A 19,679-nucleotide genomic window follows, 5' to 3' on the forward strand; every position below is an offset into this window, starting at 1 on the left:
AGTGATTGTTTTTATAAATATGCATGTTACAGAGTCATTAAAACACTTGTTTATGATATTTTAGTATTTGGTTTTGGACAATCTTAGTAGTGGCCTTGGACTGAGTCATTTCCATCGCTAGTCCCAGATAGAATATAGACTAAGAAGCAGAGAACCTAATTTTAGTTATTTTATGCCTCGTTTTTTTCTAGTTTCTATAACTATCATAAACATCTACAGCTTCAATATTAGGAAGCTATCTGTGGTTAATTCTATTTTTAATAATCTCTTTTCTGTTTACAGCCAATTTGAAAAGAAAAATTTCTTACCCATAGACCTTAGTTAAAATTTATTCAATCATTTTTGTTTGAAAGTATTAGTTACTATATGGGTTTCAGATATTTATAAAGGAATATTACTAAGACATTAAAGAACAAAATATTCACATTAGCAAAACTAGCCTTAACACTATTTGAAGAGTAAAAGGTAACTCAGAAGCCAGAAAACACTAAAATATTCTGATTGGACCTATTGCCACAATGAATGGCAAGCTGGTACAGTTAAGCAGAAATCCATTCAGGTAACCAAAAAAAAAAAAAGACACCAGCTGTAAACCCCCAGCTGCAGATGGAAGAAAGAAACATTACAGAAAAAGCATCTTAAACTTCTCCGTACTGTAGTTTTTGTGAATGACCATTGTAATGTCTCTGGTATGGGAGCACATTAAGAAGAAAAGGCAGGATCAACACCGTGACCAGGCTACAAGCCTCAGGAAAGGCATTGTCAGTTTATTGTTGAAGGCACATTGTTTAACATTTCACCGAGGAAAATATCCCTTGGTATTTCAGGGACAAAGTTGCATCTCCAAAGCTTCCTCTGTTTACAGTTGTCTTCTCATAAATTCCATGGTAAACAACCTACTCTCCATAAGGTGATTTCTCTATAAGCATCTAATTTAAATAATAATTATAGTCTCTGAACTTGACATTAGCATATTTTTATACTGTGGAATAAGATTGTATTAAAAAATTCTAGATGTGAGGTCAATCTCAGGAAATAAAATTTTACTGGATGATACTGTGTTTATGTTTTAGAGTACAAATTAAGGTCTTCATTATATAATTAATATCTTAAAAATTGTTACAAAGCAGATTAAAACAAATAAAGGAGCTCACATACATTTTAATTTAGGCAACCATAAAATAATATTGCTTTAAGCCTGTGTATGCAGAGTGAGTTATTTGGTATTTTAAAGGTGCTTAAGTGTGTACTTGTACAGAGGAAGTTCTCTTTCTACAGGACAGGTTTAAGGCACAATAGCAGCATTACTAGCTTCTCTGAGTATCCCCACCAGGGAGCCTTCATCTATCCCTGGTGAGACCAGAATGAGTTGGTAGTTCAAATTCCATTGCCCGTTCAGTCTCCTGAGACTTCAAACGAGGGAGCCAATTATGATGGTGGGCGCTGGGTTGCAGACTTGTGTCCATGATTAATCAGACTGGGTCTGCCTCCAGTTCACATTATAAACTCCAGTGAGTGACACTCAGGTAGTGTAGCTTTCACTCAGGCCCACATGGACTGGGTTGGAACTGATAAACTGACATTCTGCAAGAGAAAGCTTCTTATTAGTCCCTTGAGTTTATCAAAAGCCATCAATTACTTCCTTGGTGGACTACCTTACGCAGCAGCTAGCATTCACTTTTATATTACCTTTTAAACAGCAGGACCTGATAGTTATAAAAAATAGTATGAAATCTGGCATGACACCTAAGAAATTTAACATAGATGGCTAAATAATAGCATGTTTTCTTCTGTAAGAGATAATATTATTTGATTAGCTAAGATGAATAAGTAAAAACTCTCTGAAGTTTTAATTGTTAACAGTTTTACTTTAAAAAACATATTTATTTGGTTTATCCAGATGAAATGTTAATGTTTGGAAATGACTGCACATTTAGAAATACATATCCAGGCAAAGGAAGATTGTAAATTTAGGGACATAAGAAAAATTACATTTTAATAAAGGATAATGTGTATGGTAAACACTGTTATTATAATGCTTCTTGGTGTTGCTGAACAAACAATTTTATGAATTAGGTTTTACCCAGAGATACTGGATACCATAGAAGAGCTAATTAAATATCAAGTCAATAACTTTCCTTTTAAAAGGACTAGAATAAGAAGAGGATCTCATTGTAAACTCCTCCAATAGTTTGTATGAAAACTTTTGACTTTAAATTGATTTTAAATGGGAAAAAAGGAAATACTTGAGCTTGAAGTCTAAATTATGCTAATAACTATTTATAATTTTTAACATATTATTCTTTAAAAGCCTAATCAGTGATCAAAAGATTGCGATGGTTTGTTTTACTTCTGCTCCTAGAGTATGTATATGCATTTTATGTACTGATGACTCTTTTAATCTTGTAAGAACCAGATCCAGCAATGAATCACATTCTTTGAGTGAATAATTCAGTCCTTGACGCCAACCTCTGAGGGGGAATATTGTGGTCATGCTGTCTGAACAGTGTGGTAGCTATGGCTACCTATATAATTCTTCGCAATGAAAAAAAAGTGACAATGACATTAAATTTAATCAGGTTCCCCTTTTCTGTGGTTCCCACTGGGATGAGCCACTAGTGTCTTGCCTTAAATATTCAAAGGCCTTCCTGAGTAGTTTGCATGTGTTCATATACTGGGACAGTGTCCTGCTAATACAGAACAATAGATCTGTCATGTATTTCTTCTGCAAGTGGATGTGAGTCTAAAGTTACTAAGTGTAAGGTTTAAAGGCTGTTTTCCCCTCAGCGACTTTCTTTACTTAAATCTGAAAAAATGGCAGTAAGGAAACCTACATAGACACTAAAGTGTAGTGAACTTAATTATCTGAGTTGGAAACTCAAGTGGGATAAAGAATTCTCATTGCCAAATAATCATAAAGCTGCCCAGCATTTTCAGTCACAGTTCATCTGATATGGAAGACACAGTACAGAATATCACATGGTTGAAAACATTTGCAGAACATACTTGACAAATATTTAGGGATGGTAACCTATAGCCATGCCCTTGTACTTCTGCAGAATATTCAGGTGGATATAACTTTTTAAAAAATCATAGTTGAGAAATTATAAGGTATGTTTTGTGCCCATTGTACATACCTGGGAGGATGGTAAGCTAAGTTTTAGCCTTCGAAGGATAAAAAACACAAAAGGATGGCCATTATAATAGTCTATAAATGGCTGTAACAGGTCTGTGCTATTCATTTAAAATCTCTCTGCTCATGACTTTGATATTTGGAGAAACTGAAGAAAGGGAAATACAAATTAATTCCTTTTGTCTCTCTGTTTTGTTTTATTTTTCCTCAGAAAGGCAAAACCAAACAAGCAAATAAACAAAAAGCTAGCAAACAAAACTCATTATTTCTAGGAAAGAAGTGCATTTTAAAAGTAATTAAGGATTGTACATGATACTTTCTACTGTCTAAACAGAGTAAGCCTGTCTTGGGTTACGTTTAATCCCCTAATATCTGATATTAAAAACTGACCCTGAAAATCTTTGAAAAGCATCAATTAATATATTTGTGTGATATATTATAAACCTAAGAACAATATTTAAATGGTATATAATAGACATAATATAATACATGGCAAACTTCACAATTCTTTCAGACTTTTGAATATGCTTGCATAATACTACCTGCTAACTTTCTTCTATCATGTATAAATAAAATAGTAGTGAAATATTGGACATTCTTTATTTTTCTTATACTTGATTTCCTCTTTTATTAGGCCTGAACTTCTATTGAAATCTTAGTGTTCTTCATGTAGTAGATATACATGTCTAACTCCTACTAACATCAGTTTCATTGCATGAAAATTGTTAGTTCATTACACAATTGAAAGGAAGATTGATCCATTTATAGGTTCATGTTTTAATTTACTAGGTAGGTGTTTAAAGATGGACAACTTAAAATTGTTTCTAATGTCAAGATCTTAGTCTAAGAAATGAGTTTATCACAAATCTATAAGAAATTTCTTCTTTAATGGCATATTATTGACCTCCAAGTCATGGAGGAGTTCAAGGTCAACCAGTGAGACACTCACAGTGGTCAACTATTTTTGACTGACTGACACTTGTTTTTTAGCCTTTGAAAATGTGATTTCATGTTTATCAAACTTTGACATAAAGCATTGTGTGCAATATAAAAATAAGGACCTTATGCTATGACTTTCTAATATAAATTTGACAGGCAATATATTGCCATCCTCTTTAGGACAGATCAGTGTCAAGGGGCCAGGAGGTCAGGAATGAACAGTCTTACTGAATAGGTTTCAGTCAGAGAAGACAGGTTGCACAGGAAAAATGCCTTTCCCAATGGTCCCATTTGTAGACCTAAGATATTGCAACTCAACTCTCTCTGCTCTTCCTATTGTCTGGCAACAGGGAGATAGAACAAATCAGTAACCTATGCGCATATACCGAAGATGACATGAAATCCTTGTTAAGTGTACAGTGTAAAGGAGTTTAGGGAGAGTTTTATGTAAATGCCAGGACTGAACCTAGGAAAAAAGAGTGGCAGGTAAAGTTTATCTTTATGACTTTTTATGCCTCAGCACTTAATTTTTCCTTCCATATTGTTTCCCTTCTTGAATATTTCTTGCCTTTTAGGAGTTAGATGTTAGCTGATAAATGGTTAGTGTCTAACCTATTGCAAAATATCTTAAAGTTTGTTCAAATCTATGATTTCAGCCATCCTAACCTGCATAGTACATAACTGACTGTTCACAGTCGCATTTCTGTCTTTCGAACTTAGTTCTTGTTTGGACTACAGAAGCCAAAGTTAGAAGAAACCATGTAAGTTTTGAAAATCACATTTTTGCCAATGGGTTTGTTTGTATGCAATCCTTAAATCTGAAAGAATTGATGAATAAGATATTGGAATGCTACTTCAAAAATGTATTGGCCTTTGCATTAGGCTTGGTGATTCTTTTGTGCTTATTGTATTTCAAAGAAATCACATTAAAAATATTTCCTTTTGAAAAAGCAACCTTTTGTAAAAGATCCCCTTAAATAATACATTTTCTTTGGAGGCGAAACAACCAAAATCATAAAAATATTTTAATGTCTGTAATCTCATTATGTAGACATTTCCACTAAGGACATTTGGACTATAACCATTATTTTTCTATTTTAAGTATTAGTGTGATTAATGCCTTGTAATGGAATCTCATGTTGTTACTTTTGCTGCTGAACCCTTTGAAAGTAAGTTGCAGATATCATGATATTTCATTCTTAACTATTTTGGCATGTGTCTCCTAAAAGCAAAGAAACTCTTCTACAAAATCTTAATGCTATTTTTAAAGGAATTTAACAGTAACATAATAATACTTTATAAAATATATAGTCCATATTCAAATTTCTTCAATTGTCCCCCAGATGCCTTTTATGTAGCTATAACTTCCTTTCTTCCCTCTTTCTTTCTTCCCTCCCCCCCCTTTTCCATCCTTTCTTTACACCTTTCCTTCTCCCTTTTTCCTCTCCCCTCCCTTTCTCCCTCCTTTTCTCCTTCCTTCCTTCCTTCCTTCCTTCCTATCCAAGATCCAATCAAGGATAGTGCATTGCATATCGTTAGATTAAAGGACACTACTTGGTCTCCTCTAGTCTAGAATATTCCTGCTCCCACTGTTTATTGTTTTGTCATGATCTTTGTGTTTATGAAGAGTCCAGTCAGTTGTCTTATGTAAAGTTACATAATCTGGATTTTTTTCTGATTATTATCTCATAATTAAATTCAGGTTAATTATTTTTGGCAAGAATACTACATACATGATTTGGAGAGATTCACATTGAATTTATTCTTTTTGAGTTATATATAAAAGGCACATATTCACCTATTTTAAATTACTTATTCAGAGTTAAAACTATACTTTGCCAATTAGAAAGAAATATTTTAATTTATATTTCATGATTATTGATAAAGTCAAATATAATTAATTTTTTTGTTAGGTTTTTTTTTTTTTTTTTTTTTTTTGAGACAGAGTCTTGCTCTGTCACCCAGGCTGCAGTGCAGTGGTGTAATCTTGGCTCACTGTAACCTCTGCTTCCCGAGTTCAAGCAATTCTTCTGTCTCAGCCTCCTGAGTAGCTGGGATTACAGGAATATGCCACCACGCCTGACTAATATTTGTATTTTTAGTAGAGACAGGGTTTCAACATGTTGGCCAGGCTTGTCTTGAACTCCTGAGCTCAGGTGATCCGCCCACCGCGGCCTCCCAAAGTGCTGGGATTACAGGCATGAGCTACTGTGCCCAGCCTGTTAGTATTTTTAGATAGATTTGTTGGTTATTTTTTTTGCCCATTAAATAAATTAGTTTAATAATGTATTTACACCAGTGACCCTGTGGAAACTGAAGGGGTCAGTTTTCACTCTTTGGCGCAGTCAAGGGATAGCCATGTGATTTAGACCTGACCAATTAGAGACTCTCAGGACTTTTGAATATTGAGTGAAAGATACAAAGGATAGCAGAAGTTTATTCATTACATCTGTGGCAATATGCTGGTCACATTCTCCTTGCTTAAGGGTTCTTGTGGCTTTACTCTTAGGAGTCCTTGCCTCCTTTTTAAGAAAACTAATTCTCCAGCCTTCTGTCACTTCTGTGATTCTTGTGATATGCTTTCAATATGTTATCTTCTGGTAAAGTTAATTACAGTTGCTTTCTATGGCATGTAGCAAAGAATCCTCATTGTGATTTCTATAAAATTATAACTTCTCTATGCTAGATCAAGAGCTAGTCTCTGAAAGCATTTCTACTGGAGAAAATGGAAAAAGTTAAAGCTTTAAGTTCACATGATGATCTGAGGATGTAATGCTCAACTTTAAGGTTTTAGTTAATTTTAAATGAAGAAAGTTAAAGCAAGAAAGAGATATCAAATTTTAGCCTATCAAATTAGCAAGGATGAAAAAGATGAAACTCACATGAAGAGAAGGGCAATCTCTCTTATTAACTGTTGGTAGGATATAAACTGATAATAGTAATTTATAGTGCAGTTTGGTAGTAGAAATCAACATTTAAAATGAGCATATCCTTTGATTTAGTAATCCTACTTCAAGTACTGCCTTCTGAAAAGATAATTACACTTGTTAGAAAAGGTATATGTACAAGGATGTTCACTGAAGCAGTTTAAAGAGCACAACATTGGCAAACACCCAAAGTCCATCAATAAAAAATTGTGTAAATAGTGCATACATACAATAGTGCATTTTGTAGTTGTTAAAAGAAATAGCAATATCTATTTGTTGACAGAAAAAACCATTAATAATAAATTATTTTACAAATAATAATAAAATATTTTACAAATAATAAATTATTTTATGAATAAAACTTTTGTTTTAGAATAGTTTTAGATTTATTAAAAAATTGTGCTAAAATTCTTATGGAATTTCAGGGACTCTGAATAACCAAAAAATTCTTGAAAAAAAGAGAACAAAATTAGCTGTCTCACACTTCCTGATTTGAAAAGTTATTACAAAGCTATAGTAATCAAAACAGTGTGGTACTGGCATAAAAACGAGGCATATAGACCAATGGAATAGAATAGAGAGCCCAGAAATACACACTCACATGTACGGTCAAATGATTTTTAACCCGGATACCAAGACCATTCAAGCAGGAAAGGACAATCTCTTCAACAAATGAATCCCTGGCTCCTTTTATTGACAAATAGTAGTAGAAACCAAATTCTGGGTACTGGGTATGTTTGTTGCAACTAGGATGTCATTGTTTGTAGGCCCTCTTCAGTGAACAGAATTGGAAAATGTACATATATATACACTAACCTGTGTATACATACATATCTATAATTCTTTATCCTGTTAACTTAAAATGAGTTCATACTGATGTTGTCAAATCTAACCTAGTACCACATAGTTCATTCTTGTCTTTGCCTCTTGCATTTTTATTTCCTTCTTTTCCAACAAGTAGAAGGTAGGCTCCTACTATCAGCTACTTTTTACTTACTTGTTCAACCAGTATACATGTGGAGCAGTTTCAGAATTATTAATCTGTTTTCCCATGAGAAATGACTTTACCATCTAGGTATAATGTTTATGTACAGTTCTTTTGACTTTAGTTTTACAGTGTCCAGTCAATCCAGTCAACAATATATAAAATTGTTTAAAAAGTTTCAAGAAAATACTTTTATTTCTAAAGTTACATGAATATTTTACAGCTACATTATTTATTTATTTATTTGTTTGTTTGTTTATTATTTATTTGTTTATTTATTTGAGACAGAGTCTTGCTCAATCACCCAGGCTGGAGTGAAGTGGTGTGATCTCAGCTCACTGCAACCTCTACCTCCTGGGCTCAAGTGATTCTCAAGCCTCAGCTTCTCGAGTAGCTAGGACTTCAGACGTGCGCCACCATGCTCAACTAATTTTTTTTTTTTGTATTTTTAGTAGAGACATGGTTTCACCATGCTGGCCAGGCTGGTCTTGAAATCTTGACTCTCAGTGATCTGCCCACCTTGGTCTCCCAAACTGCTGGGATTACAGGTGTGAGCCACCATGTCCAGCTCAACTACATTATTATTGTTAAAGTTTGAAGCAATGTAGACGATAGCATGAAACACAGTTAAAAATTTGGTTTAGATCCTTCTAATCCACTTACAAATATAAACATGTGTGTGTATGTGTGTGTGTATGCATGTGTGTGCATGTTTGTATATAATCCATATATATGAATAGGTATATATATACACACACACACACAGATATATGCAAGTAGTGTATATATATTTGTCTTATTTATGTGCATTTTTCAGTGGCTTGCCTTTTTTGAAAATAATTCATTGCTATGATTGCTGTGCCTGCATGTTGGTCTAACTTTAAGGGTGTTATTTTTGGTATAATTGTACCATTATACAGTATGTGACCGTATTCATTTTCTAGGGTTATTGTAACAAAATACCATACACTGAGTTACTTCACACAAAGAAATTTGTCAGGTACTCTGGAGGCTAGAAGCCTGAAATCCTGGTGCCAAATGGATCATGCTGTCTCTGACAGGTCCAGGGGAGAGTCCTTCCTTGTCTCTTGTAGCTTCTGGTGTTTGCCAGCAATCCTTTGTTTTCTTTGGGTTGTAGATGCATCACTCTAGTCACCTGGCCATCTTCTCAGTGTGTATCTTCACATTGTCTTCCCTCTGTGCGTGCCTGTGTTTACAAGGTATTCTCTTTTATAAGGACACCAGCCGTATTGGATTAAGGACCCATCCCATTCTAGTATGACCTTATCTGAACTACTCTGCAATGAGCCTATTTCCAAATGAGGACACATTTTGAAGTACTGTGGGTTAGGGTTTTGACACATCTTTTTTGGGGGACACACTTTAACCTATAACAGTGACTTTCTCAGTTTTTGCTACTATAGGCATTAACACAATGAAAATACTTATGTGTACATCTTTGTGTATGTGTATGACAGTCTTCAGATAGAGGCTCCTAAGACGAATTGTTGGATCAGATGGTAAGTATCTTATATGTTTTAGAATATTCTGCTAAATGGTCTTCCCAAAAACATTCATTTACCATCTTTCCAACACTGCATGAGAGAGCCTGTTTCCTTACATTCCTGTGAACACATACTGTTACAATTTTTAAAAATTGTCCTTCTGTTGGAAAAAGAGACAGATAGAATATATTTCTTTTTGCCTTAAAGTAGCTTTCACTGTATTCTACATCTTTTAAAGCAAATTTTGATAATTTCTTTCTGTAAGCTCTCTCCACAGAGTGCAGACACCTGGCCTTTGAGTCTCAGTAGGAGACAGACTCAACCCTTCCTTTTTGTCTCCTCATCTGTTCTCTGGGCTCTGCTCCAATATCAAACTCTACGTTTCTATTAACAACAACAACAATAACAACCAAAAATGAAATAACCTCCTAGACACATCAATTGATTTAAGTAGGTTTTGGGGATGGAGGTTGAAAAATACTATTTTTACTAATAATCCCTGGTGTTGGTTAATCTGGTAAAAGGTCCACTGTGCACCCCCTACTTTTCTATTTAAATTTTTGTGGACTCCTGCAGAAGTGTCCATTATAGTCAAAGAATTCATCTTCAGAGTCTGGGACTGCATGGCAGGGATAACAGGGCATGTGTGTGCTGTGACACTTCGTCAAAGGGCAGTGACTCCCACATGTGATTTACCCTTTTCTGAGGCTTCATGGTTCCTGTACCTGCACTTAGTACCTAGAACTCCAGACACATGTGATTGGAGCATGAATAAAGGGAACTTTTAACATCTCAGTCACCCACATTAATTCCTTCTCCCCTTCTAACAGGTGACTATTTCCTCCTGTTTTAGAGGTAGAATACCCCTTTCTTCCCCCTGGGTGGCTCAGCCTTTGCAGAGGTGGTAATAGAATGTTTCAGAGAAGTGAATGGGTAGGGATATCCCGGTTGCTGGGTTGTCTGGTCCTTACTCTCTGAATCAGTTTCAAGGAAGGTCAGGAATAAAGCCTCGGATTCTGTCCCAGAATTCTTTCTCTTCATCTAGCTGTGATACCTATGCACTGGACTAAGGAATGGAGAGGGAGCTTTTTTCAATAGGTACCTTCTGGCTTTAATTATTTCAGCCAATCACCTTGATTTGCTTTGTTCACTTTTGGCCTGTGTTTTATATACATGTAGTGACCATTTTCAGTCATCAGTGCCCTTCCTGCAACTCTAGGAATTGCCTTCCAGACTGCCTTAATGCCCGCTGCCTTAGTGGCTATAATTTATTTCTTAGAAGGTTATCCAAATATTCACATTCCTCATTCACGCCAATGGGACATTTGTGTTTTCCTCATAAATTTTTAAAAATGGAGGCCAAATCCAGTGGGATCATTTATCATTGTGTTACAGATTTGTACCTGAAATATTAATGCTGATTCCATTGACTCTTCCCTCAATTTTTCCAATAAAGTCTGTTCTTGACTATCTGCTTATAAAGAAAAAAAAACCTATGGGCACAGTAACTCAGGGAATGCACTGCATTGAATGCTAATATGCAATAATGAGGAAAAAAATAACCTCTTCATAATCAAAAGAATTATGTCAAGTATTGTTGAGGGTTGGATTTTGTCCTCTAAAAAGACATGTTGATGTCCTAACACATTTTCTCTGTGAATGTGACTTTTTTTGGAAATAGCATCATTGAGATGTAATTGAGTTAAGATGAGGCCATCCTTAATTAGGGTGGGCCCTAATCCAGTATAACTGGGGTGCTTATTACAAAAAGAAAACCAGGCTGGGCATTGTGACTCACTCCTGTAATCCCAGTACTTTGGGAGGTTGAGACAGGTGGATCACTTGAGATCAGGAGTTCGAGACCAGCCTGGCCAACACAGTGAAACCCCGTCTCTACTAAGAATAGAAAATTTAGTTGGGTGTGGTGGTGGGCACCTGTAATCCCAGCCACTTGGTGGGAGGCTAAGGCAGGAGAATTGCTTGAACCAGGAGGTGGAGGTTGCAGTGAGCTAAGATCGTGCCACTGCCTGGGTGACAGAACAAGACCCTGTTTCAAAAACAACAAACAGGCCGGGCACGGTGGCTCAAGCCTGTAATCCCAGCACTTTGGGAGGCCGAGATGGGTGGATCACGAGGTCAGGAGATCGAGACCATCCTGGCCGACACGGTGAAACCCCGTCTCTACTAAAAAATACAGAAAACTAGCCGGGCGAGGTGGCGGGCGCCTGTAGTCCCAGCTACTCGGGAGGCTGAGGCAGGAGAATGGCGTGAACCCGGGAGGCGGAGCTTGCAGTGAGCTGAGATCCGGCCACTGCACTCCAGCCTGGGCGGCAGAGCGAGACTCCGTCTCAAAACAAACAAACAAACAAACAAACAAACAAACAAACATACACAAAACAAAAGAGATTGCAGACACACTGGAAGGAGATGAACACCATGTGAGGACAGAGACACAGAGGGAAGATGGAGGCTGAGAGTGGGGCTCTGCTGCTGCAAGGAAAGAAATATCTGAAGCTATCAGAAGATGAGAGTCAGGGAAGAATCCTTCCCTAGACCATTAAGAAGAAGCTTGGTCCTGCCAACATGTTGATTTTGATTAAGCCTCCAGAACAGCAAGAAAATGAACTTCTTTGGTTTTAAACCACTCAGTCTGTGGTACTTTGTTACAGCAGCCATGGGAAATTACTAGAGGTATTCTTAAAAAATAGATTTCAATAACCAAAGGTATCTATAATATATGTTGTACTTCCATGAACAAATTTCTTGAATCTTTAGATATTTTCAATATCTTCTAAACAAATACTGCAAATCCTGTGTGTTTTTTTCATATGTATATCTGAATTTATATTCAGATGTGTATTTTCCCTCATATACTGTGACTCTTCTTGCTTTGAAAATATATGCTTCATCCATTTCCAAACATGTATTATCAGTCTTCTGAAGTTTATTTACATGTGAGTACAAGAGCCTTTCTCTCCTGTGGGTTCCAAAACAAACAATTCTCGGAAATCTATATGTAGGGGATCTAGGGTTGTACTCAGTATAAAACCCGTGGAACTGCTGTGTTAGAACTAAGTGCCATAGTCACCAACTTCTATTTGGTAGTCAATCCCTCTCATTTCTTCCTGCGTGGAAAACTTAAGTAAACAACAAAAAGATGTGCCAAAATTTCTGGAATTTTGATCTTATTTCAACAATAGTTACCTGATGATTTTGTTATTGACTTAAAAAAAATAAAGCAGGAACAAGTTTTTCATTTGCTATGACATTGCTGGCTATCCGAGCCAGCTGCTTCCTTTCAAAAAAATTCTGATAAAAACAATAAGTCTTATATTAGGTTTACTGTTCTTTCTCCAGATCTTATAATTCTCAGAAAAATGAGACAGTAGTCTTGTGGCAAAGCTAGTTGTTTCCATTGCCCTTGCATAGGAAAAGTATCTCATAAATCATTAGTAGTTTATGCCAGCCTGGAAACAGAATCCTAGTTTCTCTTGAGGAGATTTTAGAAACTACAGGAACTTTTGCATGTTGTAATATGGTCTTTGGCAAAGGGCAAGTCCTTTAAGTGACAAACTGCTATGGGGTACTTGTCGTCTACGTACAGAGGGCATGTGATATTACCGAACAAATACCTACATGTATCTCACATACTAATCCTTAAAGCTTATTAAATCTCAATATTTTCAGTTTGAAAACCTTAATATATATCGTATTATTAAGAAAACTGAAAAAGATCTCTTTTGATCTTATCTACTATTATCATAAGCAGCATGTATTCATTGCCACCTTTTATGTGTAGGAGCTAAAGAGCAGCAACATATTCTTCCTCTCACTAGCAGGCCATACAACTTAATTGAGATGATGCAATTACCTTTCCATATAATTAAAATAGACGTTATTTTTTTCCTTTTCCTGATTATAGCACTATATGGGGGTTTGGGTACTCCTTCCTAGAGATTCATTTCTTTCCTCCTGGATGGGTAACAAATGGTATCTTTAAAATCCCATCAGTAAGAATAAACACAATTATATCATTTTGAAACAAACTCTATAGTTTATTTTACGACATTGTATAGTGTTTTTCCCACTTTTGATCACGATGTATGAATAGGGACTAGGTAGCTCCTTCTGCCAGAAGTGATTAAAATGAAAATCTCAAATAGACAGATACATGAAACAATGATTTGCAAGACATTGGACATAAGGCCACAAAAGACAATGATACCTGAGGGAACAAGAGGTAAACCCTAGGACTGCTTCTGTTTATTGCTGTGAGAGAATTGCCAGGCTGTGGCACAGGACGGGAGAACTCAGGTGGCGCCTAGCATGTTTCCAGAGTTAAGGAAATGGAATTAAGAGGCCAGAGAGATGGAAGTGGCTAGAGTTTGCAGGAGAGAAATCTGACTAGATTAAAGCTGCACAGTGACCTCCAGATATCTGCAGAGGGTCATTCTAGAATCCTCAGCCGAGTATTGATCAGCACAGGCATGTGAGGAAACTGCCTGAAGCTAGGGAAATAATCTATGAAAAGGATTAGAGGTAACAATACCCAGGGCTCACATAGGGGTAGGAATAGGACTTGCTGCCTCAGTGAGACTAGGAAAGCTCTTAATTTATAGGGTCTTGGATAAAGTTGTTTAGTTCTAGATTACACACAGCTCTAGCCCTACCTGACAAATCTTAAAAGCAAGACCCAAAAGTTTAAATGAACTCAAAAATGTTTATAAGAACATAAAAAATATCGAGTGACCAATAAGATAAATTTCACAATGCTGGGGCTGAATAAAAAATTACCAGGCACACCAAGAAGCAAGAAAATATCGTGCATAATGAGGAAAAAAATAATTCAAAACTGATCCAGAATGACACAGCTATTGGCATTAGCAGATAAGGACAGTTATTAGAACTATATGCCATAAATTAAAAAAGCTAAAGGAAAGATAGAACATGTTGTGACATAAAAGAGATGAAAATTTCTCCAAATTTTGAGAGAAGAAAATTATATACATAATTTCTAAGATGAAAAATACACTGGAAGCAGCAGGTCGGGGGAGAGGGGAGTGGGGAATAATGGCAGACTGAGTATTGCAGAAGAGCTTCAAACAGAAGTGAAGAGATATTAATCACTATAAAATCATATGAAAGTATAAAACTCAATGGTAGAGGTAAATTCATAGTCAAATTCAGAATAATCCATTACTTTAATGATAGTATATAATCTTTCAAATCTCTACAATGAAGGTTAAATGTTGAAGTGGTCAGTGATAACACAGCTATAATAAATGGTTAAGGAATATACAATATGAGAAGATATAAATTAAGATAACAAGATTACAAATTGTGGGGAAGAGAGTAAAAGTCTAGAATATTTGTGTGTAACCAAAGTTCAATTGCTATCAATTGAAAGTAGTCTTTTATTACTATAAGATTTTTTTGTAAGCCCCAGAGTACCCACAAGGAAAAACTTTACAGCAGATACACAAATGAGAAAGAGAAAGGAATCAAAGCTTATCACTATAGAAACAAACCAAACTGCAAAGGTAAACAACAAGAGAGGAAGAAAGAAACAAAAGATCTACAAAATAACCAGAAAAAAATCAACAGAATTGTAGGAGTAAGTCTGTATTTATCAATAATAGCCTTAAATGTACATGTATTAAATTCTACAGTTAAAATAGAGTGGCTGAATGGATCTAAAAAAAACATATATATATATATGTTGCCTACAAGAGACTTACTTCACCTATAAGGACACACATAGACTGAAAGTAAAGGGATGGAAAATAATATTCCATGAAAATGGAAGCCAAAAGGAGGAGGAGTAGCTATATTTATGGTATATAAAATAAACTTTAAGACAAAAACTGCAAAAAGAGACAAAGCTATCATTATATAATGATAAAGGGGTCAATTTAGCAAGAGAATATAACAACTGTAAAAACATTTGCCAGGTGCAGTGGCTCATGCCTGTAATCCTAGCACTTTGGGAGGCTAAGGAGGGTGGATTGCTTGTGCCCAGGGGTTCAAGACCAGCCTGGGAAACACGGCAAATGCTGTTTCTACTAGAAATACAAAAATTAGCACAGCATGATGGTGCACGCCTGTGGTCCCAGTTACTCAGGAGGCTGAGGTGGGAGGATTGCTTAAGCCCAGAATGTCAACACTGCAATGAGCCATGATTGTGCCACTGCACTCCAGTCTGGGCAATGGAGTGAGACCTTGTATCAAAAAAATAAAAGAATAAAAAAAAGTAAAGAAAGAAAAAAAGAAAAAATAAACAAATAATCTGCACTCAACACCAGAGCACTAAAATATGTAAAATAAATATCATTAGATCTAAAGAGAGACATAGACTTCAATTTAATAATAGTAGGGAAATTCACCACCTCACTTTCAGCAATGGGTGGATCAGCCAGACAGAAAATCAACAAACAAACATTGGATTTAAATTGCACTCTAGCAGGAGAATCGTTGGAACTCAGGAGGCAGAGGCTGCAGTGAGCTGAGATCACACCACTGTACTCCAGTCTGGGTGACAGAGCAAGACTCTGTCTCAAAAAAAAAAAAAAAAAAATTGCATTCTAGATAAAATGGTTCTAACAGTCATTTACAGAACATTCTATTCAACAGCTGCACGATATTCATTCCACTCATCAACACATTAAACTTTCTCTAAGATAGATAACATGTTAGGCACAAAACAAGTCTCAAAAAATTTACAAAAATAGAATTAATGACAAGCATCTTTTCTGGCCATAATGGACTGAAAGTAGAAATCAATAGCAGAAATAACTTTGGAAAACTCTACTCCTATTAAACATAGTATTGGAAGTCCTGGCCAGGGCAATCAGGCAAGAGAAAGAAATAAAGGGCATCCAAATAGGAAGAGAGGAAGTCAAACTATCTCTGTTTCCAGATGACATGATCTTATATCAAGAAAACCCCATAGTCTAAATCCAAAAGATCCTTAAGTTGACAAACAACTTGAGAAAAGTCTCAGGATACAAAATCAATGGCAAAAATCACTAACATTCCTATACACCAACAACAATCAAGCTGAAAGCCAAATCAGGGACACTATCCCATTCACAACTGCCATAAAAAGAATAAAATACCTAGGAACACAGCTAACCAATGAGATGGTGAAAGATCTCTACAAAGAGAACTACAAAACATTGCTCAAAGAAATCAGAGATGACATAAACAAATGGAAAAACTTTCCATGTTCGTGGAGAGGAAGAATCAATATCATTAAGATGGTCATACTGCCCAAAGCAATTTATAGATTCAGTGCTCTTCCTATTAAGTTACCAACGACATTCTTCACAGAACTAGAAAAACTAATTTAAAATTCGTATGAAAGAACAACCAAAAAATCCTGAATAGCCAAGGCAATCCTAAGCAAAAAGAACAAAGCTGGAAGCATCACACTACCCAATTTTAAACTATATTACAGCTACAGTAACGAAAATACCATGGTACTGGTACAAAAACAGATATATAGGCCAATGGAACAGAATAGAGGGCCCAGAAATAAGGCCACACACCTACAACTATCTGATCTTCCACAAAGCTGACAAAAACAAGCAATAGGAAAAGGACTCCCTATTCAATAAATGGTGCTGGGATAATTGGCTTGCCATATGCAGAAGATTGAAATGGTACCTCTTTCTTACACCATCTACAAAAATTAACTTAAAATGGATTAAAGACTTAAATGTAAAACTAAAAACCTGGAAGACAATGTAGGCAATACCATTCTGGACATAGGAACAGGCCAAGATTTCATGATGAAAACGTCAAAGCAATAGCAATAAAAGCAAAAGTTGACAAAAGTTATCTAATGAAACTTAAGAGCTTCTGCACAGCAAAAGAAACTATCAACAGAGTAAACAGGCAACCTACAGAATAGGAGAAAACATTTGCAAACTATGCATCTGACAAAGTTCTAATATCCAACATCTATAAGGAACTTAAACAAATTTATAAGAAAAATCCCACGGCCCCATTAAAAAGTGGGAAAAGTACATGAACAGACACGTTTCAAAAGAAGACATATGTGTGGCCAACAATCACATGAAAAAAGCTCAACCTCACTGATCATTAGAGAAATGCAAGTGAAAACCACAATGAGATACCATCTCTGAGAAGCTCTCCTCTCTTGTCTGCTGCCATGTGAGACATGCCTTTCACCTTCTGCCATGATGAAGGTCTTCCCAGCCACATGGAACTGTGAGTCCAATAAACCTCTTTATTTTGTAAATTGCCCAGTGTAGGGTATGCCTTTATCAACAGCATGAAAATGGACTAATACAGATGCCCTTTATTTCTTTCTCTTGCCTGATTGTTCTGGCTAGTACTTCCAGTACTATATTGAATAGAAGTGGTGTTCTATTGTTCCAGTTTTTAGGGGAAATGATTTCAACTTTTTCTTATTCAGTATGACATTGACTGTGGGTTTGTCATAGATAGCTTTTATAATTTTGAGGTAGTTTCTTCTATGCCTAGTTTGTATAGGGTTTTTTATTGTGAAGGGATGCTGGATTTTATCAAATACTGTTTCTGCATCTATTGAGATTATGGATATGGTTTGACTGTGTCCCCACCCAAATTTCATCTTTAATTGCGGCTCCCATAAACCCCACATGTGGGAGGGACCCGGTAAGAGGTAATTGAATCACAGGGTGGGCTTTTCCCCACCCTGTTCTCACGATAGTGAATAAATCTCACGAGATCGGGTGGATCCTGCGCCTGGCCAGCCCCGCCCGGCCTTCCCTCCGGCCCACCTGGCCGCCATGCGCCTCTCCTCCTCCCCACCTCGTGGCCAGCAGCAGCCCTCCAGCTTTGGCTCTGTGGACTGGCTCTCCCAGAGCAGCTGCTCAGGGTTGACCCCCACGCCCAGGCCTGCCGACGTCTCCCCGGGGAGCCTCCCTGGCCCGGGCCAGATATCCGGCGCCCGGGAGCCCCCTCAGGCCACCAGCATCAAGGAGGCCGCCACGTCCTCAGATCTGCCTGCGCGGGAGAGGACCGTGGCTGGGTTGAGTAAGGAGCCAAATACCTTGCGGGGCCCCCGTGTCCGCACAGCCTTCACCACGGAGCAGGTCCGCACCTTGGAGGGCGTCTTCCAGCACCACCAGTACCTGAGCCCTCTTGAGCGGAAGAGGCTGGCCAGGGAGATGCAGCTCTCAGAGGTCCAGATAAAAACCTGGTTTCAGAATCGCCGGATGAAACACAAACGACAAATGCAAGAAGTCCCACCGAACAGCCCCTTCCTGGGGTCTCTCCACGTGCCCCCAGCTTTCCACTCACCGTCTTCTGGCCTTGCCAATGGCCTGCAGCTGCTGTGCCCTTGGGCACCCCTGCCTGGGCCCCAGGCTCTGATGCTGCCCCCGGGCTCCTTCTGGGGTCTCTGCCAAGTGGAACAGGAGGCCCTGGCCTCTACGGGGGCTTCCTGCTGCAGGCAACCTCTGGCGCACCACTCCCCGACCGCAGGAAGTGGCCTGCCTGCACCGGGACCAGCCCTGTCCACGGGGCCCTGGGGCCTGTGCGCTCTGCCGGAGACGGGGGATGCCTTTTGAGGAAGCGCCTCTGACTCTCTCCCACGCTCACGGTCTTGCGGATTGCACCTGGCTCCTACCTGGAGGACTCAGCTGTTGTGTTTACATCGTGGTGGCGCCTCTCACCCTGACCACACAAAGATTCTGGAGATTTCTGGAGAATAGATATATATGTATGTATATATCTATCTCTCTCTATATATATATATGTATATGTGTATATATATGTATTTTTTTTTTTAAGACAGAGTCTCGCTCTGTCGCCCAGGCTGGAGTGCAGTGGCGTGATCTTGGCTCACTGCAACCTCCACCTTCCAGGTTCAAGCGATTCTCCAGCCTCAGCCTCCTGAGTAGCTGGGATTACAGACGCAAGCCACCACGCCCAGCTAATTTTTTCTATTTTTAGTAGAAACGGGATTTCACCATGTTATCCAGGCTTGTCTTGAACTCCTGACCTCGTGATCCGCCCGCCTTAGCCTCCCAAAGTGCTGGGATTACAGGCGTGAGCCACCACTCCCGGCCCTGAGAATATATTTATTAAAGCCACCTCTTCACTGAAAGTTACCGAAAGGGTCGGTTTAGGAAGTAAATGAAGGGTCAGTGAACAGAGTCAGATGCAGAAGTGGGCTTGTC

At 37.7% G+C, this 19,679-nt stretch overlaps 1 protein-coding gene across 1 annotated transcript; it reads left to right on the forward strand.

Annotated features, from left to right (window-relative positions):
- Nucleotides 1–18,279: 18,279 nt before the first annotated feature.
- Nucleotides 18,280–19,144, forward strand: LOC112625463 (homeobox protein VENTX-like). The gene has a single exon (XM_025386737.1). It carries the CDS (start codon nt 18,285–18,287, stop codon nt 19,065–19,067), a length of 783 nt encoding a protein of 260 aa, XP_025242522.1. The 5' UTR covers nt 18,280–18,284; the 3' UTR covers nt 19,068–19,144.
- The last annotated feature ends 535 nt before the right edge of the window (nt 19,145–19,679 follow it).

This window comes from Theropithecus gelada, chromosome 5, assembly GCF_003255815.1.
Source record: "Theropithecus gelada isolate Dixy chromosome 5, Tgel_1.0, whole genome shotgun sequence".
NCBI classification, from domain to species: Eukaryota; Metazoa; Chordata; class Mammalia; order Primates; family Cercopithecidae; genus Theropithecus; species Theropithecus gelada.